Genomic DNA, 27574 nt, shown 5'->3' on the forward strand with positions numbered 1-27574 from the left:
AAAGAAAAAATAGTGAAGAAATCATTGTGGGAATTAAAATGTTACACTAGAAAAATATTCACTTAATGCAAAAGAAAGCTTGTGACAAAAATTTTCAATATGATAATTTAAATTTAGTTACATGTCTTATTATAGAGAAATGACAGCATGATCAATAAAAGATACAAGAACAAAATACATGAATTAGGATAAAATACATGAATTATGAAAAAATTGTGCAGAGAAGTTGAACAGACATATGAGTTCAACAGAAAAATATACACTGTTAAATTTCCAGCTACTAATGATGACCTTGTTTAAATATGTTTATATATATAATGGTGGGAATTTAGATCTTACTGGGTTAAAAAAAACTATATTTTTATTATATAAGTATTTACAACACAACAAAAATTATCCTCAACTATTTAAACTTATATGGAGAAGGAAATGGCAAGCCACTCCAGTACTCTTGCCTGGAAAATTGCATGGATGGAGGAGCCTGGTAGGCTACAGTCCATGGGGTCGCAAAGAGTTGGACATGACTGAGTGACTTCACTTTCTTTCTTTCTATAGTTCCTTTTGGAGAAGAAGTGGCAACCCACTCCACTGTTCTTGCCTGGAGAATCCCATGGACAGAGGGGCCTGGTGGGCTGTGGTCTACGGGGTTGCAAAGGGTCGGACACGACAGACACACACACATTTAAACTTATAATGAAAACGTTTTAAGTCAATTTAAAAATGGACAAGGTATATAGTAGTTTTAAGACACAGTAGCTCAAAAAAAAAAAGAAAAAGAAAACAAAACACAGTAGCTCAGTCACTTATGAGCTGGGTGGTTCTGGACAAGTTTTTAACATGAGTCTCAATTTCCTCATCCATAAAACAACCAGCCCGCCCGCCAGCGCATGCTCAGTCATGTCCAACTCGCTGCAACCATTCCGGCAAGAATAGTAGAGTGGGTTGCCCTTTCCTACTCCAGGGGATCTTCCCAAGCCAGGGACTGAACCCGTATCTCTTGTGTCTCCTGTACTGATAGGCAGCTTCTTTACCAACTGTGCCAGCTGGGAAGCCCCATCCATAGAACAGGGAAAACACCAATTTCTCAAGGTTACTGTGAGTGTAAATGAAATAACACGTAAAGGTACCAACGTGGTTCCTGGTACGAAGTCAATACTTTATGCCAACTATTGTTTCTTGTCTTCCCCAGTGCCTAGCTAGCACAATGGTAAGCACTATTAGGAATTTAAGGTGTGCTTGGCAGAAGAAGAAAAGCAAACAGTTAAGTTGTACGCTTCTTTTTAATACGTATCATAAGACTAACTCGGAAAAGAATACATCCTTACTAGTTTAAACCCAGGCATCACCATTCAAATAAAGTTAGAGCAGATGTAAAAGTGGTACTATACTTAATATACAAATAGATATCTGCATTCTGCCTCAGGCCTCACACCAGACCGGCACCAAGAGAAGACAATGGGAAGGGTGAAGAGCGGCACCCTTGGTTGGATGTTCCATTTCAACGCACTGACACTTGAGCATACAGTCTACATAAAAAAACAGACCTTCACACAGTAGAATCTCTGTGACAGACAGAAAATGACAGTAAGTTTCTGATTTTCTTATGATCAAACATTTAGAAGTTGACTTTAAAGATAATAAGCAATTTTCCTCTTCACAAAGATTAGAATTTTAAATACACTTACCTTTTATGTGATGACACTTGACTATCAGTAGTATATGCCATTATACTTCAATAGCAGTTATACTCCAAAAAACCAAACATAACTTTTTTTTTTTGATAGGTAAAAAGTAATTTAGAGAGAAACACACTCCACAGACAGAGTGTGGACCATTTGCAGAGGGTGAGTCTGGCAGCCCACAATCTGTCATTTAAAAGTAAAGATACCACTTCATTAATGAGTGAGAAAAGTAGCTTCTGAAAGGGTATTTCTACTATGGAGAACATTTTTAAAACTTACATTTGGAAATGTTTCCACTGTTATATGATTTTGTAGCTGAAAAAATATCTATTAAAACCCTATTTTTTAAGTCATCATCTAGACAGGTTACAAAGGTTTGAAAACATGAAAAATTATCTCAATAAATTTAAAGTATTTTGAACAAAGCTCTTAAAATGGGGTTTTAAAGTTTATAATATATACATATATAAACGTAGCATCATCCAACTAATTAGCAAGAATAATTGATTGAGATCAAGGAAGAAGGGAATGTCAAAAGTGATTTCAACACAATCTTGTGCATAACTGACAGTTGAGAATTGAAACCTCAGAACGTTGTCAGTGACAGTATTCCCCCATTTGGATCTACGAATCTCTGTGAGGTATCTTTTTTTTTCAATCATGAAAGTCATTAAAATCAAATGTCAGAAGTACATGAATTTGGAATCAGAAGTTTAAATAGGTATATCTAAATGTCACACCAGGATTTATCTTAGTCATGAACACAGCACATGATAATTAAAGAAATCAGCAACAGCCAGTGTGTACTGGATATTTTATTCGACATTATCATTTTGGCTGGGCATATTCTTCACCTTCAAGAAGCAGAATAAAACATCACCTTCGGATTAAGTCCAACCATAAGTTATTTTTCCAATGATCCTGAAGTCAAATTGCAAAATTCAAATATTACCACTTGTGATTTTCCTATGAGGATTAAATAAAACCTCACAAATGAGAGTGCCCAGACAGTGCCTGAAATAAACAAATGCTCAATTATATTAACTGCTCCTTCCTTGGCTTGAAGCCATGTGATTAATGAAGAAATAGTAGGCTTAGGAATTAGACTTGAGTTCTCACTATTCCCCTCGCTATATGTGTGATATAATAATCTCAGGCATATTATTTACTTCCATCTGTAAAATGGAAATATGAATACCCATCTTACAGGGTTAACATGAAAAGTCATTAAAGAATAACGCATACATACAGCACTGTAAGTCAACTATACTTCAATAAATAAATGAATACTAAAAATTAAAAAATAATGCACTAAAGTCATTTGACCTAAACAAGACTGTTAATAAATGTCCAACCTTCTCCTTCAAGATAGCCTAGTCATAACTGTACCAAAAGGACAGACTTACAGGTCAATGAATTTTAAAATATTCATCAGAATCCCTATCTTTTGGTAAGAATTACAGCAATGGAGTTCCCTGACACAGTGCCTGGCGAGGAGAGGATACTCCATTAATATTTACTGAACTCAGGTGAATTACTATACCCACTGTCACCATGATAACTGTGGCAGCATGGGCTGGCCTGGGAGGGTGGGAGGAGGACGTGGTCCTTCTGTTACTCAAGCCAGGATTCTTCCCACTCTTCTGTGTGTCCTCTCCCTAGTTGAGGTCATCCACTTGCTGATAAAATTATATGCTTATTTATAACAGTACAAATTCATTCAACAGTCATAATAAGGTGTTACCATAATGTGAGTTTTTTGGGTTTCTATGACTAAGAAAGTCATTACTCTGTTAAAATGCTTTTAAATAAAAGGAAAAGACAAAACACTTGAGCTTTTTACACAACTTACACTAAAAGAAAAAAAAAGTTTCCTTTTCTTTTGCCCAATTACCACAGAAAAGTCACCTATATTGATGATTTCCTTAATGTAAACCCTGTTGGAAAGGTTTTAGAATAGTAACAGAACAGTGATACTTCAGAACAGTAAAACCGATTCAAACTGTGAGCAGCAAACTCTAGGGGAACAAATAAAGAGTTTGGAAACTTGGGAGAACCCCTTCATTCTTGCCAAACTCAAAGCTGAAATATACATGAAGTAAAATACTATGCGCTGAGCACACGGATGCAGGAACAACGATACATGAAGCACCTGTTAATATGAGTCAATTCACAACCTCTGGATGGCAAGCAGAACACAAGAGTGCAGCTTCAGCGCTTTTGCAACACCCACTTTTACGATCTGTCACAGTGAAGCAAACAAGCACAACCAAGCATCCCTATTAGGGCCACACGACCATCGTGCGATTGGCCTTTACAGGATCCAAAGCAAACAAACCGGCAAAGGAGACCTAACTTTCTTCTAAATGCCAGACGCTGGACTGAGGCCGTGGGGTGAAAGCGACCAACCCCAAATAAATAAAGGAATACCCCAGGCATTCTGACATCCCCACAGGTCCTCCCCACCCTCGGTCTTTCTGGGGAGTGTCATCCCACGAAATACTACTTGTCCGCACACAACCCCAAGAGCCCTCCTACCCTAAAGGGGCAGCAGAGCACGGGTCACTTCCTTCCACGGACTCCTTTCAGCCAGCTTCACAGACCCCCCATCCCAAATCACGGATTCCACTGATTGCCGCAGTGTGGACTCCATTACCTCTGCTGAGTTTCTGGAACACGTGATTTGGAAGGGCAAACTTGCTAGAAACGGACTGAACGACACTTGTTAACACATTTCTCGGAGTCCTACCCTACCTGGAGCCAAACAACACCCAGGGAGGGACGGAACGTCACACGTCCTCGATGACACTGGTTCAGATCGCCCTGAGGAGGAGACTGTGTCCCCCTCCCTCCACCCCGGCTGGCCGCCAGCACCTCTTACCCATTTGTCCAAGGGGACCTGAGCGAGGGACCCGGTGCCCTGGTACAGGTCCAGGCTGAGCTGCTCCAGGCTCAGCTTCTCCTGCAGGAAGTGGCCCAGGTACCTCTGCAGGAGGTACCGACAGGCCCTCTTCTTGATGGACTCCGAAAACGGCCAAGGCATGGTGAGGGCTGGCAGCTGGGCTGGCAGGGCAGCGGGCGGCTCCGGCCTGGGGGCTCCGGCCAGGCTCCGGCTCCAGGCCGCGCCGGGGGCAGCGGCGGCGTTGGTGGCGGCGCCTCGGATCCCGGGGCCGGCCTGCCCAGGCCTCGGCGAAGCCTAAGCCCGGGGAGGCCCCTCCATGCCCGTTCGGCTCCGAGCGTCCCTCAGGGCGACCCCATCGCCTGTGCGGCGCCGCTCGCGTTAGGCCTGGGGGGGACAAGTCGCGGAGGAGTCCCCGTTAGTCCCAAGCCCGGGGGGTTTTCCGAGGAGGGTCCTTGGCGGCAGTAGAGAAGGGTACAAGAGAGCACGCGGGGAGACGGCAGGGCCTAAGGCCACAGTGAGGTGGACACCTCCACAGCGCCCGCACGACGAATTTGTTGTCATCCGCGGGGCGCGCGCTCCCGGCTCTGTGACGCTCCCGGCGCGGCGCGTGCGCGAGACCCGGACAGCCGGCGCGCCGCCGGGCACAGGCGGAAGTGACGCCACACTGGGGGGCCAGGGAGGCGGGGAAAAGGGCCCGGAAGGGAGCAGTTCCGGCTCCGAGGGGGCGGGGTGAGGGCTGGGAGGGCAGGGGGCGGGGCCGCGGGTCGGTTCCAGACGCCGGGGGAGGGAGGAGACGAAGGACTTGGGGCGCGCAGGTGAGCGGGCTTGGGGCCGGCGGCGGGCGTCTGGCGACCGGCCGACCGAGTGGGAGGGCTTCGGGGATGAGCCGAGGGCCTTCTGAGGGGGACGCAGCGCGGAGGACCAGGCCGTGAGGGGACGGCTTGCAGAAGGGGGTCCTGTGCCCGGGCTGAGGGGGCTCTGAGGACGGCTCTGGCCTGGGCCGTTCCCGCTCACCTTAGACTTGGACGCAGGAAACGGGCGCTCGGGGCGCCTCCGGTTCCCCGGGGAAGGGCTGCAGCCTCTCGGGAGCATCCCTGCCCCCCCCAACCCTACCCCCAGTTATTGACCGGTGTCCGTTGTCAGCAAGTTATTCGTTGCCCGCCTCGTCCAGGTATTGTTTTCCGAAGCTTCCTGTTCTCTACCGTCTTATCTGGTGGCTTGCAGCTTCCAAAGCGCTTTATTCATCCCTCACCCCAAAACTTGAGTTTCCGAGGCGTTTGTGGGCAGAACCGCTTTCTCGGATCCATGCCAAAGCCTTCCGACCCCGCGGAGACCTGGGCAAAAGTACGTGTGCTGGTCTGGCAGTCTGCGCAATCGTGTTTCTGCCTTTTAGGAGGCAACTCCTGCAGAGGCGGAGCCGGCTCCCAACTTGGTCCACCCAGAGGAGGCCTGCGTGTGTCGGTCGGTATTCGGTGGCCCGAAAGCCAGGTGTCCCGGGTTAGAACCCTGTGCCCGGCGCCTGTTAGCCCGGCGTTTGTTCAGGAAGCTCCTTGAGCCGGCCACCGGCCGCCCTGTCTGAGTCCTTGCCACCTTTAAGCATGTTGTTGTTCAGTCGCGTCCGGCTCTTTGCGACCCCATGGACTGCAGCACGCCAGGCCTCCTTGTCCCTCACCATCTCCCGAAGTTTGCCCAAGTTCATGTCCATTGCATCGGTGATGCCATCCACTTCTCATGCTCTGACGCCCTCTTCTTAAGCGTGTTAGTAATATCTTATCTCCAGAGATTGTTAGGATGCTTAAACGATTTCCGTAGGGTCCCGATTGTTGTTGTTTAGTCGCTCCCGTCCCTCTCTCTTGCTACCCCATGGACTGCAGCACGCCAGGCTTCCCTGTCCATGGGATTCTCCAGGTAAGAATAGTAGAGTGGGTTGCCATCTCCTCCAGATCTTCCCGACCCAGAGATCGAACCCGCGTTGGCAGGTGGGTTCTTGACCACTGAGCCAAAATAATGGGAAGATACCCATTATTTTGATTTAAATCAGGAATAACAAGGAAAAATGTGTGGTCACGAGCACAGACTCAAGGAAGAACTGGAGGAAGTAAGATGAGCATGTAAAAATGAATATGAATTAAGAAACCAGGCTTGATACATGCAGTTTAATCAAGAATAGTAAATTAAACCCTTCTTTCCCTTTGCCAAGTTATGTCTTTATTGGTTATTCAGGTGGGGTAAATGAAATATCCTTTTAAAACTCAAGCAGTCTGGGGGCATCCCTGGTGGTTCAGTGACTAAGATTCCTTGCTCCGGGTGCAGGAGGCCTGGGTTCAATCCCTGGTCAGGAAGCTAAGGTCCCACGTGTGGCAACTAAGACCCAATGCAGCCAGATAAATAAATATCTTAAAAACTCAAGCAAACTGGATGTTTGTCTTATAACCTGTCAGAGGAAACTAATTGTATAAACTTACTGGAAAGTCTTGTGGGATTGTCACTAAGAGGTTCTAGTTTTCAGAGTGTAAAAAGTTTAATAAGTTATAAATTCTCTTAGAGGCCTGGTTTTGCTTAAATTATTTGGTATTTCAGAATCTATCACTTCATTAGAAGAGAGCTTAAAAGCTGGGATGGTTGCCTCAAGGCCTGCTTCAAGTAAGCTTTAGTAAATGATTGTAAATTTGCCATCACTTTGTTGATTTGTCCTGTCTGAGTTAAAAGGATCCTGGTTTCATTAATAAATACCAACTGTGGAAAGGAAAAAAAAAAGATTAGTGAATTAAGAATACTGGTTTAAGATTTTATTTACACATGGATAACTTTCACAATTGCCTTGAAAGTGAAAGTGAAGTTGCTCAGTCTTGTCCAACTCTTTGCGACCCCATGGACTGTAGCCTACCAGGCTCCTCAGTCCGTGGAATTTTCCAGGCAAAAGTACTGGATTGGGTTGCCATTTCCTTCTCCAGAGGATCTTCCCAACCCAGGGATTGAACGTGGGTCTCCCGCACTGCAGGCAGACAGGATAACTTTCACAATTGCCTTAGAAATACTAATGGAGCCCAGAAATGTTGGCAGGTGGGGAAAGCTCTGGTTCCCCTTCCACAACCATCTTTTCATTTGAGAACCATTGTGCTTTCCAGTGTGTGTAGGTGCTGGGATTCTAGTCCCCCGCATTCTCTGTAGATTTGTCCCACGCATTCTTTTCTTGGTAACTTCAGTTCTTTTGTTCTTTAGTTTTAAATGTTTGTTCAGGGTCCACTGAGTGAAAGTCTTCACAATCGGTGATGTGAAAAAGGTACAGAGGAATTCAGGGAGCTATGATCTGTAGTGAAGGGGTCATTCCTCTATTCAGTAAATATTTATCGATTGCCTACTGTGTGCCAGGGATTGTTCTAGGTGCTGGGGGGTACAGCATTGACCAGATTAAGTCCCTGCCCTCGTGGAGTGCTTACATTTTATTGAAGGAGGGGGAAGCAAACAACAAATATATGCAGTAGTAAACGCTATAGAAAAAAATAATATAAAGGAGAGGAGATAGGTTTGCCACTTTTATATAGGGAGTAAGGGAAGGCCTCTCTTGTTTAATAGGTGACATTTTGGCAGAGACTTAGAGAAAGCTGGGGAGCAAGGTGGGTGATGCCGGGAAGAGTTTTCTGGGCAGGGGGAATAGCGTGCAAGGCCCTATGGCAAGAGATGCTTAGCGAGCTCAAGGAACATCGGGAGGTAGTGAAGGAAAGAGAAGCTGGAGGCTTGGGGGTGAGGGGGCAGTCTCTATAAGGACTTTGCCTTTTTACTCAGTCAGTGAATGGATTTGAGGAAAGAAGTGCCATAACCTGGCTAAAGTCTTCGCAGATCATGCTGGCTGCTGTGTTGAGAATAGACTTATATGGAGGTAAGAGGCCCACAGATGAAAAAGCAAGACCAGTTTGAAAGATATTGCAATGATTGAGGGCATCCCTTGTGGCTCAGCTGGTAAAGAATCTGCCTGCAATGAAGGAGACCTGGGTTCTATCCCAGGGTTGGGAAGATCCCCTGGAGAAGGGAACGGCTGCCCACTCCAGTATTCTGGCCTGGAGAATTCCATGGTCTGTATAAGTCCATGGGGTCGCAAGGAGTTGGACACGACTGAGAGACTTTCACTTCCCAGCAGAAGTGACAGTGGCTTGGGTGAGAGCTGTAGAAGTGAAGATGGGAAAAAAACAGTTGGATTCTGGATATATTTGAAAGATAAAAAACTGTACTTATGAATAATTCTAATGCTTCCCATAAAAGCAGAGTAAACAAAATAATATGAAAGTGCAGGAGCCCGCCTGACAGGGAGTCAAGATTTGGGGAGGTTTGAACCAGACTTTTGATGAATGGACAGAGTTTACTTTTTCAAGTTGAAATGTTAAATAATTGATTTCTTTTTGGAATATAGAATTACATTCAGACTGTCCACAGAATGTGTGAAATTTCAAATATCAGAAAAGGAAAATAAAAACTGGGAGATTTTGTAAAAACAAACATACTGTCTTAAGAGTGTTAAGTGTGTTGCTGGGTCCGTTTTATGCTTCCTAGGAGAAATTCAGCATAAATTATTAAGGTTCAAGATCTGTCGTTAATTCTACCTCTAGCTCAAATAGGGTACAAACTCATCCTAACAGCGTTTTATGTTTTATCAAAGACAAAGAACTATCACAAAATGCTAACAGTTAATCATTAATTAAGTGAGGGTGATGAAAGTAATTAGCAACCAAACATTGTAATGACAGGTCAGAGGCTACATACCAGAGGCTGAATGGTTATGACAAAAAAATCATCCTTGCAAGGAATCCATGTTAACATGTAAAATAAAAGCTGAGATGATTTTGGCCTTTTAAGACTTGCGCCTGCGGTGACAGGAGTAAGATGGTAGTGTTCCATGTCACATGCTTCTCAGAGCCACAAGAGGCCAAAGCCATAGCCACTTCACATACTATAAAGAGCCCTGAAAGTGGAAATGATAGTCCATCAATCGTGTCCGAGTCTTTTGTGATCAGGCTCCGTAGAATTCTCCAGGCAAGAATACTGGAGCGGGTTGCCATTCCCTTCTCCAGGGGATCTTCCCAACGTAGGGATTGAACCCAGATCTCCTGCACTGCAGGCAGATTCTTTTTTTTTTTTTAATTTTTTTATTTTTAAACTTTACATAATTGTATTAGTTTTGCCAAATATCAAAATGAATCCGCCACAGGTATACATGTGTTCCCCATCCTGAACCCTCCGCCCTCCTCCCTCCCCATACCATCCCTCTGGGTCGTCCCAGTGCACTAGCCCCAAGCATCCAGTATCGTGTATCGAACCTGGACTGGCAACTCGTTTCTTATATGATATTTTACATGTTTCAATGTCATTCTCCCAAATCTTCCCACCCTCTCCCTCTCCCACAGAGAGACACTGATGCAGGCAGATTCTTTACCGAATGAGCTACCAGGGAAGCCCAAGGAGCCCTGAACTTGGAGTCAAAGAGCTTAGGTCAAAGGTCAGCCTTGGGACATCACTGGTGGTCCAGTAGCTAAGACTCCAAGCTCCCAGTGTGGAGGGCCCAGGTATGGTCCTGGTCAGAGAACTCGATCCCACATGCTGCGACTAGAACCTGCGCAGCCAAATAAATATTTTTATTTTTTTAAAAAGGTCAATCTTTCTTCTTTAAAGATATGTAAGTACTTTTATTTTTAATGTATAATAGTTAACAGATAATATTTCTTGCTTACTGTGCCCAGTACCATGCCAAGCGCTTTCCGCATAGTCACTTATTTAGCTCTGTCAGGATCCCTTTAAGGTAGTTGCTCCTTTTGGCTTCATTTTAGGGAGGAGGAATGTGTGACTAGAGTGATTAAGATCTTTCCCCAAGTCTCCGAACAAGTGACAGGGCTGAGATTCCAGCCCTGATCAGTCTGTTCAGAAGAGCCCTTTAAACATCACACCATGTGGCCACTTCTTGTTCACAAGAGGATTTTTCCAGACTGTGACGTGTGAGACAAATAAAAGTACAGTTGACCGTTGAGCAACACTGTGGTTAGGAACACCAACCCTCCCAAAATTCAAAATTCACCCATAACTTAAATCAGTTCTCTAAATATACAATGCACATTCACCAGTTCACTTAGCACAGATTATGTAGTACTGTGGTATTTATTATTGAAAATAAATCTGCACATAAGTAGACATGTGCGATTCAAACCTGTGTTGTTCAAGGGTCAACTGTGATCATGATTAAGATATTACATTCTAGCCCTCAGCTGACTGTTGTAATGGCAACTGGAAAATCAAACTTTCTTTCAAAATGTAAGTTTCATGTCTGTACACTGCCTTGAAATCCTTCTGGCTCTGTTCTTTGATTATGCTGTATGTATGACTCTTTCTAGGCCCGTTCTTTTGCCATCAAGGAAAAATCTACAGTCTGTTGCTGGCTCTTTGATGCTGTAAATTTGAGATGAAACAAAGTCCACTGAATTAAGAAGTGGAGAATAAAGAACTTTGTGATCTTGATATCTTGGTTTTAGATATCTTGATAACTAGTTTCATGAGTTCTCCCCAAACTGCTAACACAGCCCCCAAATTATACCAACGGATGAAGTAAGAGCTGGTTCCTAAATAATTTATGTATGATGTTATAAGGAATCATTTGGAAACTTTATGCAAGGTGATGCAATGTACCAGATTAAAATGCCTGTAAGGTATTCCAATTTTTGAAGGTGCTGGCAACAGACTATTGCCCAGAGTCTGGTAGACAGCCAGATTTTAAATGGAAAACAAAGAGGTTTTCTATTTCTCTATCTCTTTAGATATAAATCTCTTTTAGTTAGAATGTACCTTATACTAAATATAGTACCAATCCTCTATATAACCTAGAGGGTTATATAAAAACAAAAAGCTAGTTCCCAGTGTTATCTTGGTTTTGGTGGTTACGCATTCATTTTTTAGTCTTTTCTTAGAAATCTCATTTAGTTTCTGGTTTTGAAGGAAAGGTTGTTTATGGGGTTATAGTTTGGTTGCTTATTTACAGTTTAAAAAAACTTCTCCAGGAGTGTACTTCTCGTTGCCAGATGGAATTCTGCCTGATTCATGAGCTGCCTAATTAAATTAAATCTCGAGAGAAAAAAAAACTTCTCAAATGAACACTATGTATTTCTTTACCCTCACCTTCTTCCTTAATCAGCTGAAGCACTCGGCTTGATTTTTATTATGACTAGGTTGTGTATGTGCGTCTTTGTTGAAAGTAGGGTGCAGAGTAATTTTATAAATGAGTGTATAAATGGAAAAATAAGCCGTTTTTATCTAAATTACAAGTACTGTGCGTTAGTAATGCTGCAAGTGATACTGATTTAAATTTTTTAATTTCAAAATAAACATCTCAGAGCTCTTGAAAACATTAAATGTTATGTGTTATGGAAAATAAAGGTTAAACTAGCTTTGTTGTTATTGTTTAGTTGCTAAATCTTTCTGACTGTTTGCAATCCCATGGACTGTAGCCTGCCAAGCTCCTCTATCCATGGAATTTCTCAGGCAAGAATCCTGAAGAAGGTTGCCACTACCTTCTCCAGGGGATCTTCCTGACCCAGGGATTGACCCGTGTCTCCTCCATTGGCAGGCGAATTCATTACCCTGAGCCACCAGGGAAGCCCAACCTAAAGAGGACATGGCTTGAAACTGCCATTTGCTTTAAAATTTAGGCAATTTTGCATCAAACTTCATAATATTGTTACTTTAACAGTGATACATATTTCCAGAAGTGTCTACCATGTTTATCCTGTAGCTTTTTGCCCAGTGTCATGGAGCTAACTTAAGTACTATAGCTTGAAAAGCAGAAAGTACTTTTTCTTTGGTTTATTCATCCAGAAAGTATTCATTGAAGACCTGCTTTATGCCAGACACTGTGCTCATGATAGTCATACCACAGACCTCCATTTGCCATGAAGTATGATATGTACAGAAAGGAAGCAGGATATAGTGGTTAACTCCACCTTAAGATCAGATAGAGAATCCTAAAATACATGTGTCAGAGCTGAATTTGGAAGGATTAAAAAGTCTTAAAGCAGTGTTAAAATACAGTTTTTTAAGTAAAATAGTATGGGTCTTATACAAATATATAGTAAGCATGTGTCAAAAATGTAATTAACTCATTGATGAAACAACAAACAATATGGTAAAGTTGATTCAAAGTCATATAAGAGAGACGAAAATCAATGAAAGAACTGATGAAATAAGACTGCAGGGGCTTCCCTGGAAGTGGCTAAGATTCCGAGCTCCTGATGCAGGGGGCCTGGGTTCAATCCCTGGTCAGGGAACTAGATCCCACATGCCACAATTAGGGTTTGCATGCCATACCTAAAACCCAGTACAGCCAAATAAATAAAATTTTTAAAAAAAGATTGCAAAATTAGCTCAAAACTGGGTAATAGGATTCTACATCTGGCTAAGATAAAGTGACAGGGACCAGATTTACGCTTCCACCTGAATCAAAACAGTGAGCAGAAATAATGTGAAACAATGGTCTTAAGATTTTGGACGTTAAGCAGCAAAGGACAGTGATGCCTGGAGAGAATGTCTAAGCATGGCCTTGGGAGGAGAAGCCCAGGTAGAACCCAGGGGTCTACTTGAATTGAAGATATGAAGCTAGGAGTCCAGGAAGGCCAGGCAGCTGGGAAAGAGTATTAGATGGTAGAGAGCTTCTTAGTGAGTGCCATGGATATGTACAGAGGATCCCTTCCAGTCTGCAGCTAAACACACTGATCAACAACTAGGTGTGAAGAAGCTACCCAAAAGAATTAGAGGAATTTTCACAGTTCAAACAGGACCAGCAATAGTTCCAGTTCCTCTCACCCAGAATGAAAAAAAATGTCATAATTCATAGACCATCAGGTAGAGTACCCAAAAAGGTTTTACCACCACAGTGGGGAAAAAATTAACCAGAGACTAAATCAGTTTTGCTGCTGCTTTAAAAAGCCTAAAAGCAGAACCTGAAAGGATCAAGCTTTTCACAGATAACTGCATCCCAGAGCAATGCTCAATAATATATATAGGAATAAAAAAATATATCCAGCAAATACAAGGTAAAATCCGTGAAGTCTGGCATCCAGTCAAAAAATGCGTGTAAAGAGCAGTATACAACCCATAGCAACTAGAAAAACTATCAGTTGAAACTAACCCAGAAATATCCATGACATTAAAACATTTATTACAATTATTCCATATATTCAAAAAATAGAGAAAAGATTGAACAAATTAAGAAGAGACATGGAAATTGTGTTTTTTAAAAAGGACCCAAGTAGAAGAGATTAGATACTGCAAAAAAAAAAAAGAAAAGAATGTGAATACATGGCAATAGAAACTGTTCAAAGTGAAACACAAAGAGGAAAAGAGAGTAAAAAATAAGCACAGATAAAAATAAATTAAAAAAAAAAATAGCAACTAAGAAGTTAATTCTAAATAAAAGAACAGTTGAAGATATTATAAGTTAAAGATGTATACTGTAAACTCTAAAGCAACCACCAAAAACATTCAAAAGTTAAAAGCCATCAATAGGTTTAAAATAGAATCCTAAAAAGTGATCAGTTCAAAAGTAGAAAAATAAGAAAAGGAAATAAGGTACAGGTGGGACAGATAGAGAACAGCAAAAGAGATAGTAACCGCATCAATCATAGTAATACTAAACATAAATGGTCTAAACAGTCCAATTAAAAGTAGAGTTATCAGTTTGAAAAAGCAAGACCAAACTATTTGTTGCTTATAGGAAACCTACTTTAAAGACACCACTCTTCGCGTTGTCAAGAGCTTAAAACAGCCAATTATATAAAAATCAAATTCTGTTGTTTTAGGCATTAGCTCCCTCTCAAATTGGGCCATTCACATTTACTATTCCCTTAGCATTTTCCTTGTTGTAGACTACCTAAGTTAGTCTCCTTACAGTTCCTGGCACTCCCTGGATTTTGCTTATGCATTGTTCCCTCTGAAGAATCCCTCACAACTCTCAAGTCTTCTCTGCCTATTAATATCTCTTTATCTGTGCCCATTCAAGCCCAGTTTTGACTGACCTCTTTCATGAGTCAAGCTCCATAGTAACTAACAATTATGTAGTAAATCATGGAATGTCAGAGCTCTCAAAAACAGTCAAGAATTTCCTGTTCATTCCCCCTTGTTCTATAAACAAGAACACCATGAACCCTTTGAGGTTGTATGGCCAGCCCAAGTTTATACATGTTTAGTGGTAAGTTTGTAGTAGAACCAAGGCATGTCATTGTGTTCTCTAATTATACATTTCTTATGTTATAATTATGTTGCATGTATATGGCATTAATATTTGTGTACATATTTGATGTGCTTGTCATATATCCCAAATGAGGCTGTAAACTATCAGTGAACATAATTAATCTTCTAAGGCTTAGAAAAATGCTGGATACATAGAGTCTAAATTGACAAGAATTAAAAACTAGAAGTAATTCATTAGTTTTTACCATTTGAAACACTGGTGCTTAATTTCCCTCCATAGAATAGCTAAGATAGATTTTCTAACATGCTTGTTTCCGAATTTTGCTACTCATATATAAAATAAGCTGAATTTAGTACCTTATGTCTATTGATTTTTTTCAACAATGTCAATCCTAAAGGAAATCAACCCTGAATAGTCATTGGAAGGACTGATACTGAAGCTGAAGCTCCAATACTTTGGCCATCTGATGTGAAGAGCCGACTCATTGGAAAAGACCCTGGTGCTGGGAAAGACTGAAGGCAGAAGGAGAAGGGGACGACAGAGGATGAGATGGTTGGATGGCATCACTGACTTAATGGACATGAATCTGAGCAAACTCTGGGACATAGTGGACAGAGGAGCCTGGCATGCTGCATTCCATGGGGTCACAGAGTCAGACAGGACTTAGCAACTGAACAACAACAAATTCATTATGTTATCCACAAGTATTCACAGAGGTCTAGTCCTGTGCTACCTGATATAGTAGCCACTGGCTTTTTAAATTTAAATGAATGAAAATTAAATAAAATTTGAAATTCAGTTCCTCAGTCACTCTAGCAAGACTTCAAGTGAGTAGAAGCCATATATGCCTGGTAGCTACTATGTTGGACAGCACAGGTAAAGAACTCAAAACATAGAAATATGAATTTAAAGAGAAGGTAAAAATATGAAATTTTTGAAATTTTCATATGTAAATATGAAATGTGAAACTTTTTACCTTCTCTTTAAATCCATATTTCTATGTTTTGATAGGCTAATTGTAGTAGTAAATATAAATAAAAATACATATAATGAGGTACCTGCTCAAAATACTTTTAGTTACTGGGATGCATAATCAAAATGTAGAAACTTCTTCTCTAGTGCCCCATCCATAAGGCTCCCTGCTGCGCTTCCATGGCTCCTGTCATCACACACTGAGTTCATGCTTTTTGGCTCTCTGTTCACTCTAGAGAGGATCTGGTTGGATGAGCCAGTCACCGTCCAAATCAGATGATTGAACAGAGCTCCTGATTCAGGACAATTCATAAACCCCTTACAAGCCTCAAAATGTTGCCCTTAAGTAAAACAGGCATCCCCAGTATGTTTCTCTGTGATTATGGTGCTGGAGTTAACAGAATACAGGTCATGAAACCTGTGAGTAAGGAACCTTCCCAAAGAAGGCAGTGGACTGGACAGGTACTCCTTTTGAAAGTAACTTACGACTGTTCCAAAAAGGAAAGTCAGAAAAGGAAGATTCTTTGCCTACCTGTATACTCCTTTCCCTGCTTATAGGATATGGACAATGATAGGCAGGTTAATGACGACCCCCCCTCCCCAAAGATGTCCACGTCCTAGTCCCCGGAAACTGTGACTTATTACTTGCTGTGACAAGAGGAACTTTGTAGTTCCTTAACCCTAAGCCTCGGAAAAGGCAATGGCAACCCACTCCAGTACTCTTGCCTGGGAAATCCCATGGACAGAGGAGCCTGGTAGGCTACAGTCCTTTGGGTCGCTAAGAGTCGGACAGGACTAAGCGACTTCACTTTCACTTTTCACTCTCATGCATTGGAGAAGGAAATGGCAACCCACTCCAGTGTTGTTGCCTGGAGAATCCCAAGAACAGAGCCTGGTGGGCTGCCATCTATGGGGTCGCACAGAGTTGGACAGGACTGAAGCGACTTAGCAGCAGCAGCAGCAGCACCAACCCTAAGCCTCGGCTGGGGAAATATGCTGGATGTTCAGCTGGGCCCAATATAAAAGGGAGTACAGGAGAAAATGGAGATATGACCACAGGACCAGAGACTGAAGTGATGTGCTCTGAAAGTGGAGGAAGGGACCATAAGCCAAGAAATGCAGGTGGCTTCTAGAAGCTAGAAAGGCAAGGAAACAGATTCTCCCCCGAAGGCTCCAGAAAGACTGCAGCCCTGCTAACACTTTGATTTTAGATTTCACACTTCCAGAATCCAAGGACAATTTGTATTTTAAGTCACTAAGTTTGTGGTAATTTGTTACAGCAGCAATAGGAAACTAATATACATGTTGATACTCACATTCTACAAAGCTTTCACTAAGCACTTTCTACATAACAGGCACAAAAATATCAGGGTTCCTTTTTTAAAAAATATTTTAAAAATTTTATTTATTGGCTGTGCTGGGTCGTCGTTGCCGAGCAGGCTTTCTTTAGTTGTGGCCAACAGTGGCTTCTCTCTAGTTGCGGTGCATGGGTTTCTCATTGTGGTGGCTTCACTGTGCAGCACGGGCTCTATGCACACAGGCTTCAGTAGTTGAGGTGCGTGGACTCAGTAGCTGTGGCTCCTGGGCTCTAGAGCACAGGCTCGGTACTCGTGGCACACGAGCATAGTTGCTCCGTGGCTTGTGGGGTCTTCCCGGATCAGGGATCAAACCCCAGTCTCTTGCATTGGCAGGCTGATGCTTTACCACTGAGCTACCAGGGAAGCCCAGGGCTGTTTTTGGGGTTTTTTTTTTAAACCTCTTTGTAAAGCTGATGAAGTGCTGGGTTATGAGTGCTTTTCATTTGGGGGAGGCGCCTAATTCAGTGTGCTTTCAGTTGCCAGTAAAGTAACAGGAATTTATTGGCTGCACAAACTGAAAAGTGCGAAGACTGGGCAGCATCCAGGGCTCTGGCTTCATTTCTCTGTGCATCTCTTGCCTCTGTTCTCTCCCCATTGTCAGCATCATCCTCAGATTTCCCTTGTCTTGGGGTGCGTACCAGGAGCAGCCGGGCCCGGGTGCTGCCAACTATTCTGCATGAAAGTGACTGGGAAGATTTCTGTGTGTTAAGTTCAGGACAGTCTTCAAATGGGATTGGGGTCAATCTTGCTCAAATTTCTTGGTGACTCTACTCAGTAGGAGAAGGGGAGGTATTATAATTCCACTTGGAAAATCTGGGTACTATTTGGAAGGGGAAATGATATTGATGAATAATCAAAAGCTTGTCATAACCAACAAAAGATAATTGTAATAATACCTTAAAATAATGATAGCTTAAAATGTTATTAACTTATATAATGCTTCAGTATGAAAATCTATTGATTTATATGTATCATCGAAAGTTCTGGATATGTCTGCTCTTTTATGCATCATTCAGAAGCATTTCAGAGAAACATCTAAGTTACAGTCTTGGGAAAGGTGTCTTTCTCTTTTTTTGCCCCCTTGGTGCTAATTACTCCACAACAGTTTGATGACCTGCTTTACTGGCCTGTGAGGATTTCTTACATTCTAGTACTGGAGTCTTCAGCTTTCCGTGTCCTCGTGGTCCTAGTTGCGATGAATTAGACTCTTTAAAAGCTTGGTTGTTGTCAAGCTTTCTCATGTAAACATCTTTTTCATGTAAGTTATTATTTCTGACATCTGTAATTGAGATACTTGATTGCTTGAGCAAAATAAAGATGTCTGGCATTCAGGATATTGAGAGATTTATAGTAGACAGGCATGTTTCAAAATCTTCAAACCGGACTTTGTGGGGGGAAAAAAATGGGCTCATTTCTTATACGTAAAGCCAAGTAAAATATTAAGGAATATAATGATTATTTCTAGAGAAGGGAGAGATTTTTAGAAAATCAAATATTTTCACTTTCATATGTAGTAAGTCAATGTGAGATTTCAGTTATCTGACAAATTCCTCTAGCAATAATTGATAAGTTTATAATTGTATTGTTAGTGACTAATTCTGTCAAGTGTTGTGGGAAACAAGATAAAGGGCCAGTTACAACATATCATTACTTGAAATAGAGTTGAAGGATTATATTATTTGTGCATTTGCTAAGTAGTTTTTTGAAATAGCTTCATATAGTTTATCATAAACGGTCTTTAGCAAATAGTTTTGACTTTTATAATATGCAAATAACCTGCAGTTTTAGAAACTCTAGTCCCTTAAGAGGTTTGCTAATAATTCAGAGCATTGGCCTGACAGTAGAATCACCCAGAAACTCTGAAAAAATACCCAGAAATACCTCCCAGAGGTTTTGGTTCAGTTTTCTCTGAGATGGGGTTTCTGCCACAGTTGAGAACCACTAATTTTGAACACTACACAAGTAGAGCACAAGTTGGTAACTTTAGGAAAAGGGATGGAATTTGTAAAGTAATAGAAAAACAGTACAAGTAAATGTTCATAGCAAGTTGAAGAGTCGTCCGACAGTTAGGACAGTTGATGCTTAATCCATATAGAAAAATAAAATCTTAATTTACTTTCATAAAGTCTACTGGTAAAAAGAAATTATATCTTATTCTGAAAAGCTGTTTTTACATTCCAAAGCAGTTTCACATTCACTTATTCATATATTTCTAATTTTTAACAGTCCTCAACTGTTCCACTAGTCACAGAAGAGAGAGGCAGAAGCAGACTGGCAATAATATTGGATCAAATTAACACAGGAAATAATATTTTTGAAAGTATAATATACGAGCCAATTCAAGCAAACAGTAAAAAAAAAAAAAAAAAAGTAGTTATTCAATAAGTGGTGTTGGGACAGTAGGCTATCCACTTGGAAAATAAAGCTATACAGAATAAATTCCAGACCAATCAGAGAGTTAACTATAGAGATAGAGAATGAGAATTCAGAAGATGATGATTTAGAGGGCTTTAAAATATAATCATGGAATGGGGCAGGTTGCTTCTTAGGCAAAACCCCAAATCCAGAAGTCACAAAAGGAACTATTGAGTGTCCTGTAGTAGGTAAAGACTTAAGCTCTGACTTAAGGCAACTTTAGTTCATTACCATTTCTGTTTTGTTTTGTTTTTTCACAGCTATATGATCTTGGAACTAAAAATATACCATAAAAAATAACTTTAAATAAAATCTTATAAATACCCCAAAAGTTGTTTAATCAAGGAAATGCATATTCAAACAATGAGACATCATTCTTTGTCTCTCATACTGGCAAATATTAAAAAGAGTCAGAAAGGGTGCCGTGAAAAAGAACTCAGTCCCTCGTACTCTGTTGGTGGAGTATCAATCATGCAGCCTTTTTTGAAGGTGAATCAGCAGTATCTATCGAAGGTTAAAATGAGCATGTACTTTGACTCAGCAATCCAGTTCTAAACATCCTTCACATTTATAAAGAAATAGGTACTAAGATTTTTACATTGGCATTGTTTGAAATAGCTAAAAGCAGTCCAGTTCTAAACATCCTTCACATTCATAAAAATAGGTACTAAGATTTTTACACTGGCATTGTTTGAAATAGCTAAAAATTAATATTCTGAATTCTTACCAATATGGGGTTAACCTTTTGGGAAGAAGTGGAGAAGATTTTTTTTTTTAACCTATAAGTATCTGTAGTTGTGCTATGAAAAACTACTGAAAATGGTTTTAGGCAATATTTTTCCTAAAAATTGTTAGCTCATTATGATGTTTTCTAATAAATGGCAGTTGCAAGGCACAACTGCTTTTTAATCAAACATTAACGTGTGAATATCTTTTTATAAGCCTGTTTCATACCCCGTTTTCTGCAGAATGGAAACAGACTGTAATCCCATGGAACTGAGCGGCGTGTCAGGATTTGAAGAAGAAGCTGAGCTTAATGGCTTTGAAGGAACTGATATGAAAGACATGAGGCTGGAAGCCGAAGCAGTTGTAAATGATGTTCTCTTTGCTGTTAACACCATGTTTGTCTCAAAAACCCTGCGCTGTGCAGACGATGTGGCCTATATCAATGTGGAAACAAGAGAAAGGAACAGATACTGCCTGGAGCTCACTGAAGCAGGGCTCAGGGTAAGTTCCTTTTCCCTTTAGAAAAAAAAAATCTTTACCACTTGATCCAAAAGGTTCGGGAATCAGGGAATGAGAAAGAGTTTTAGGTGAGAACTTGACACCCAGTAGTTTCCAAGATTTTTTTTTTTTTTAAGAGAGTTTTTTTTCTCCCCCCCTAGGAATTTTTTTATTAATTCTGAAGTCTTTCAGTCAACATAAGAGTAGATTTTTTTGGGGGGGGAGGGGGGAACAGATTTGATTCTGAGTATTTTGTTATAATTGTCTTCCCCCGAATAAACAGATTTCTTATCTCTTGCTAAGCATGTCTACCAGAATTATGCATTCTCTGCACTGGATGAATTTTTCAGTCATTGTGTTGAATCTTTTTCCACCTCCTATAAATATCTCTTCTACTAAAACAACATACTAGAAGGAATTCCCTGGTGGTCCAGTGGTTAGGACTCCACCCTTTCACTGCTGGGGGCTCGGATTTGATCCCTGGTCAGGGAAGTAAGATCACACAAGCTGCTCAGCCATGCATAGAGAAATAGATAGATCATACTTGACTCAGCCATTCACTAGCTGTTAGATCAGAATTAAGTCACAGCAGAATGCTCTGCCTCCAAATTTCCAAGAATAAATTTCCATTTATTACATGTAAGCTTTTCTAGGCAGAATGACCTCTCTGCATCCTTTAAACCAGAATCCTGACTTTAGAATAATAGAAAGCACTACCTGAGAATAACTTTTTATTAAAATTTTTTTTTTAATTTTAACCTGTGGAACAAAGGAATGAACATTAGAAATGTCTAGTTTAATGTTGCTGCTGCTGCTGCTAAGTCGCTTCAGTCGTGTCCGATTCGGCGACCCCATAGACGGCAGGCCACCAGGCCCCGCCGTCCCTGGGATTCTCTAGGGAAGAACACTGGAGTGGGTTGCCATTTCCTCCTCCAATACTAATGTCTATTTAACTTTACTAATTAACCTTGGGAATTCCCCACACAGTCCTGTGGTTAGGACTCAGTGATTTCATAGCTAAATTCAGCCTCTGGTCAGGAGCTAAGATCCTGCAAGTCACACAGCACATCCTAAATAAACAAATAGCCTTCGAGCTTGGTCAGAAATCTCTGACTTTTCTGTTTCTAAATCCATTAAGAGTAGTTCTCCCAAAGTTGCACAGGATCATGAAGTAGTAGAGCACATGGTTTAAGCAAGTAAGAATGTCATGTGATACATTAAACAAGCATGTGAGCATCTCTTTTATTTCACTGGATTCGGTTTCCCTAAGATGTGTGTGAGTCACATGTTCTGTGTGTCCCCTGGTGGAGGCTCACTTACGTTGAAAGCCGAGTTGTAACTACTCTCATTTCCCACACAACTGCATCTTGGCTTTGAGAATAATCCTGGAATTAACTAATCTTTATGCTTCCCTTCCTAAATCCCTAAATTTGTACCCCAAACTTGCAGTGTTTAGAAGTGGACCTTAAATAGAAATAGGCAAAGCAAAAGTAGAAATAAATAACCCTAGGTAAATTCATTTTCTCTGACACTGTTTCATTCTGGTAAGGTAGGAAAGGTTTTATTGACAGTTAGAAATCTTTGTGAATTAGTGACCTTGGGTGAGTCAGTCAGCCTGAGTCCCTGCTTCTTTATCTGTAACTTGGAGATTTAAAACAAAAACTGAAAAAAGATTTGGGGGATGTTATGTGAATAAAGTTTGCACAAAGATCTGGGTCAGTTATAAAACCTGGCATGTAGGTACTCAAATATTTATTTTTTTCTGTCTGATTCAGTTGACATTTATTGAGTAACTATCCTGTGTCGGAAATTAGACATCAAACCATGTAAATAAGACATGATCCCTGTTCCCAGGAAGACCACAGATACCAGGCATAAGAGAGGAACAAACAAAATCATAGTACGCTGTAGACTGGACTGAGACAGAGTGTGCACGGGTTCACAGTGGTGCAGTTCATCTTCCTTAGGTGTCTGCCTCTGCTTTTCATTAGAAACAACAGCACTGCTTCTGTTTCTAGCATAAACATCCATCTCCTATGGCTTGAGTAGATGTCATAAAAATTTAGAGTTTGTATGAGGAATTCACAGGCTTTAGTGAAGTCAGCAAATCCGATGTTGATTTTGCCCTACACTGTGCTGGTGAACCAGGGTATAGGTCTTATAATCTTGTTGGAAAAAAAGCTTTAGCTGTGTTTAAAGGAAAAAACAAACAGGAAAAACACACACACAGGATAGCATTGCCTTTTATCTCACAGAATTGAGCAGATAAGTCATGTATTAGTAACATGAAAGTGGCATTTCAGATAACTAATTATAAACCAGAATTAAAACTGTAAGTAAATTTTAGAATTCTTTATTTTAAAAAAAAGCCCAAATCACATAAATAATGATAAAAGTATGAACTAATAGGGACTTCCCTCATGGTCCAGTCCACTTGCCAATGCAGGGGACACAGGTTCCATCCCTCATCCAACAGGATTCCTTATGCCATGGGACAACTAAGCCCATGTCCCACAACTATTGAAACAGTGTGCTCCAACTACTGGAGCCCAGGAGCCCTAGAGCGTGTGCTCTGCAACAAGAGAAGCCACCGCAATGAGAAGCCTGCTTACTGCAACTGGAGAGTAGCCACTGCTGACTGCAGCTGGAGAAAACACACTTACAGCAGTGAAGACTCAGTACAGTCATACATAAATAATTTTTTTTAATAAGAATAAAAAAGCCCCATGGTATTATAATTATTAATTATAGTAAATATAATTATTATAGTGCTTTTATAAAAGGCCCTCAGTATATGTAGAATTATGTAGAAACATGTTTTAGACTATGAAAATGAAATACTGTTTTTGTATAGCTTTTTCAACTCTTTCCGTATTTTCAGGATCAGTTCAGTTCAGTTCAGTCACTCAGTCGCGTCCAACTCTTTGTGACCCCATGAATCGCAGCACACCAGGCCTCCCTGTCCATTACCAACTCCTGGAGTTCATTCAAACTCATGTCCATCGAGTTGGTGATGCCATCCAGCCATCTCATCCTCTGTCATCCCCTTCTCCTCTGCCCCCAATCCCTCCCAGCATCAGAGTCTTTTCCAATGAGTCAACTCTTCGCATGAGGTGGCCAAAGTATTGGATTTTCAGCTTTAGCATCAGTCCTTCCAATAAACACCCAGGATTGATTTCCTTTAGAATGGACTGGTTGTATCTCCTTGCAGTCCAAGGGACTCTCAAGAGTCTTCTCCAACACCACAGTTCAGAAGCATCAATTTGGCGCTCAGCTTTCTTTATAGTCCAACTCTCACATCCATACATGACCACTGGAAAAACCATAACCTTGACTAGACGGACCTTGGTTGGCAAAGTAATGTCTCTGCTTTTTAATGTGCTATCTGAGAAGGCAATGGCACCCCACTCCAGTACTGTTGCCTGGAAAATCCCATGGATGGAGGAGCCTGGTAGGCTGCAGTCCATTGGGTCGCTAAGAGTCAGACACGACTGAGTGACTTCACTTCCACTTTCCACTTTCATGCAGTAGAGAAGGAAATGGCAACCCACTCCAGTGTTCTTGCCTGGAGAATCCCATGGACAGAGAAGCCTGGTAGGCTGCAATCCATGGGGTCGCTAAGAGTCAGACACGACTGAGTGACTTCACTTTCACTTTCCACTTTCATGCATTGGAGAAGGAAATGGCAACCCACTCCAGTGTTCTTGCCTGGAGAATCCCATGGACAGAGAAGCCTGGTAGGCTGCAGTCCATGGGGTCGCACAGAGTTGGACACAACTGAAGCGACTTGGCAGCAGGCAATGGCACCCCACTCCAGTACTCTTGCCTGGAAAATCCCATGGACAGAGGAGCCTGGTAGGCTGCAGTCCATGGGGTCGCTAAGAGTCAGACATGACTGAGCGACTTCACTTTCACTTTTCACTTTCATGCACTAGAGAAGGAAATGGCAAGCCACTCCAGTGTTCTTGCCTGGAGAATCCCAGGGACGGGGCAGCCTGGTGGGCTGCCGTCTATGGGGTCACACAGAGTCGGACAGGATTGCAGCGACTTAGCAGCAGCAGCAGCAGCAGGTTGGTCATAACTTTCCTTCCAAGGAGTAAGCGTCTTTTAATTTCATAGCTGCAGTCACCATCTGCAGTGATTTTGGAGCCCAAAAAATGAAGTCTGACACTGTTTCCCCATCTATTTCCTATGAAGTGATGGGACCAGATGCCATGATTTTAGTTTTCTGAATGTTGAGCTTTAAGCCAGTTTTTTCACTCTCCTCTTTCACCTTCATCAAGAGGCATTTTAGTCATAAATGCCTTCTCATAAATGACCTTGTCAGTCATAAGGGTGGAGTCATCTGCATATCTGAGGTTATTGATATTTCTCCCGGCAATCTTGATTCCAGCTTGTGCTTCTTCCAGACCAGCGTTTCTCATGATTTTCAGGATCAAGAGTGGGTAAATCAAACCTTTTAATTTTTGAGGAAAAAAATGGTAGAGCATTTTGCTGGTGATGTTCCTTATGTTATAAATTGCTTAAATATTATAGGTTGAATGGATATTTAAAATATGTGTATTCTGACTATTGATTGAGAAATGCATAATGTCATTAGAGAACGACTCATGTAAAAACTTGTGTTTTTTTTGCTTTCTGTACCAAGATGAAATCTGATTATTTAATTCACTGTTGCATTTTTCTCATAGGTGGTAGGGTATGCTTTCGACCAGGTGGACGATCATTTACAGACTCCCTACCACGAAACAGTCTACTCCCTGTTGGATACGCTCAGCCCTGCGTACCGAGAAGCATTTGGAAATGCGCTTCTTCAAAGACTCGAAGCTTTGAAAAGAGAGGGACAGTCATGACTAAGCTTTTTCCTGTTAGAGGGGGCTGCTGCTGGTACACAAGGTTGACATACAGCTTGAAACTGCTGCATATGGTCATAGCAGAAAATGCATCTTTGATTTTGTATCTTATTTTTTTTTGCTTCACATGTAGGCTTTTGATTGATGATTGATCAATGAATTGTCTTTCTTAGTTTCTGATTCATTTAGGAAATAGAAATCCTAAGGTCACTGCTGTGACACCGTCATTAAGACATTCAGATTTCTTCATATAGTATCTCTGCATTTCAGAAACCTAAGCAGTATTTCATTAGCTTATTACAGGACTTTGAGGCTGCCAGCGCTCTCTCTTACCTAGGAAATTCTAGATTTGCACAGTAATAGAGGAAATAAAATGATCTAACTTCAGACTTTGATTCAGCTCGCTAAATCAGGGGTTTACTACTAGCTCAGACTAACTTTGTAGTAATTATCTTGCTACTAGCCTTATTGGAAACAAATTATCAACTAGTTTCCCTGGCACAAATTTTTAAATTCACTGCTTCATTGAATCTATTTATATTATTAATATGGACTGATAAAAATGAGTTCATTATATATTACGTAGCTAGTATTTACATGAAAAACAAGTACTGAAATAGTACTGTATTCCTTGTTTGCAACAGCCAGCCAACGAAGAGGACAAACCGTTAGCAAATGAATGTAACAATTACTTGTTTCCAAGATATTTAAGCACATAAACAAATACAGGAACAGGCTCCATTCTCTTCCTAACAAAAAGCATCTTCAGCGTGTGTGATTTAAAAGAAAGGAGATTCTGATTTCCTAGAAAATGATATTTTGGCCTGTGTTGATTCTTATTATGAATGTTTGTTTACATGATGTACAGTATATATTCAGAAAGTATTTTTGCTTCAGCATTTACTTTCTATGATGTAGTGCTTTGGTATTCCCACAGCACCCCTCCTTCCCAACAGATGTACAGTGTTCTGTCTCGATGCAAAATCTACAATGTCACATGAACGCACTGTATAGGTTTGAAACCAAAGGATGAATGAAGCATTCAGAGACTTACTATTTGAAAAAGGGAGACTCTGTATTTTATATTTTATTACAGGTACTAATATTTATAATAAACTATACCATGCTGCTACATCTTTTCAAGTACATGTTGAATATTAAGAATTGGGAAGTTGTTTTTTTAATACTAGTCAAAGCAGCAGCTATACAAATGTTGAACTAAAATTCTGCATCTGGACATACCTTCATAATTTGTCATTTGAAGACTTTTATAAATCATTATTAAACAATAGTATTTTAGACTCTTGAAGATCATGTAGACCAGAGCAAGTTTAAAGTTTGGTTTGGGTCATTATTCATTGTCAGAGTTCATTGGAATGCTTAAATTATGTTTGACAAATGAATATTCATCCTCAGCTTTATTTTCACATGCTTAAGTGTTTGGGTAATGAAGTCTAACTTCAGCTTGAACTTTCTCATGCTTAATCTCAGGCTAAATGTAAAGGGTATTTGTACAGTTTGAATAAAATTCTGTTTACTAATTTTGAGTTAAGTATGGAGAAAAGTGATTGTATGTTTAAAGTTGAAAGTGTTCATTTTGTGATAAATATTTGATTCCAAGAGCTTCCATTTTTGAATTTGATGTTCCATTTCATTGTGAAGTGATTATTACTATGAAAGAGCAACAGAGAGAGAAGACATTAATAAAACTACAGATATTAAAACCTCCACTAGTTATTAAATCCTTCATTTTATTTAGGTTTTTTAAAGACTTTAACCAGATAAATTAAGCCTTAATTTCACTTCCAAAAGAAAAAGAACCTCCAGATAAGTAACTATTATAAATCAATAAAGAAAAGAAAGAATAAGGGGCAAATAATATATGATCAACTCAGGAAAATATACAAATGTCCAGTAGCCACTTGAAAGACATTCAATCAAACCAG

At 40.8% G+C, this 27574-nt stretch overlaps 2 protein-coding genes across 10 annotated transcripts in view; one reads left to right on the plus strand and one right to left on the minus strand.

Moving 5' to 3' along the window:
• The window catches only part of ATG2B (autophagy related 2B), an 81474-nt gene extending 76302 nt beyond the window's left edge, over window positions 1–5172 (minus strand). For 5 of the 7 annotated variants that reach the window (XM_024981791.2, XM_024981790.2, XM_005222200.5 and 2 more), the window contains exon 1: window positions 4564–5172. In XM_024981791.2, coding sequence (XP_024837559.1) covers window positions 4564–4725 — 162 coding nt within the window. In that variant the 5' untranslated portion in view covers window positions 4726–5172. The remainder of the gene's footprint in view (window positions 1–4563) is intronic. The other 2 variants (XM_024981792.2, NM_001206753.1) reach the window with 2 other exon arrangements.
• Window positions 4633–27358, plus strand: GSKIP (GSK3B interacting protein). 3 transcript variants are annotated; one of them, XM_059879176.1, is made up of 4 exons: window positions 5374–5399; window positions 15204–15358; window positions 20520–20778; window positions 25467–27358. In XM_059879176.1, exons 3-4 carry the CDS (start codon window positions 20521–20523, stop codon window positions 25626–25628), a joined length of 420 nt encoding a protein of 139 aa, XP_059735159.1. In that variant the 5' UTR covers window positions 5374–5399; window positions 15204–15358; window position 20520; the 3' UTR covers window positions 25629–27358. The 3 variants fall into 3 exon arrangements, with proteins under 3 accessions (XP_005222300.1, XP_059735159.1, NP_001071524.1); XM_005222243.5 differs by lacking the exons at window positions 5374–5399; window positions 15204–15358 and adding an exon at window positions 4633–4726; NM_001078056.1 differs by lacking the exon at window positions 15204–15358 and having other exon boundaries at window positions 5377–5399; window positions 25467–27352.
• Window positions 27359–27574: the final 216 nt, after the last annotated feature.

Source organism: Bos taurus, chromosome 21 (assembly GCF_002263795.3).
Source record: "Bos taurus isolate L1 Dominette 01449 registration number 42190680 breed Hereford chromosome 21, ARS-UCD2.0, whole genome shotgun sequence".
Taxonomy (NCBI): domain Eukaryota; kingdom Metazoa; phylum Chordata; class Mammalia; order Artiodactyla; family Bovidae; genus Bos; species Bos taurus.

Bases quoted from the DNA above. Each gene is read 5' to 3' on its own strand.
- GSKIP (XM_005222243.5), top strand. From the start codon at position 20,521: ATGGAAACAGACTGTAATCCCATGGAACTGAGCGGCGTGTCAGGATTT. The intron at 20,779-25,466 runs GTAAGTTCCTTT...TTTTTCTCATAG, and splicing joins TCACTGAAGCAGGGCTCAGG to GTGGTAGGGTATGCTTTCGA.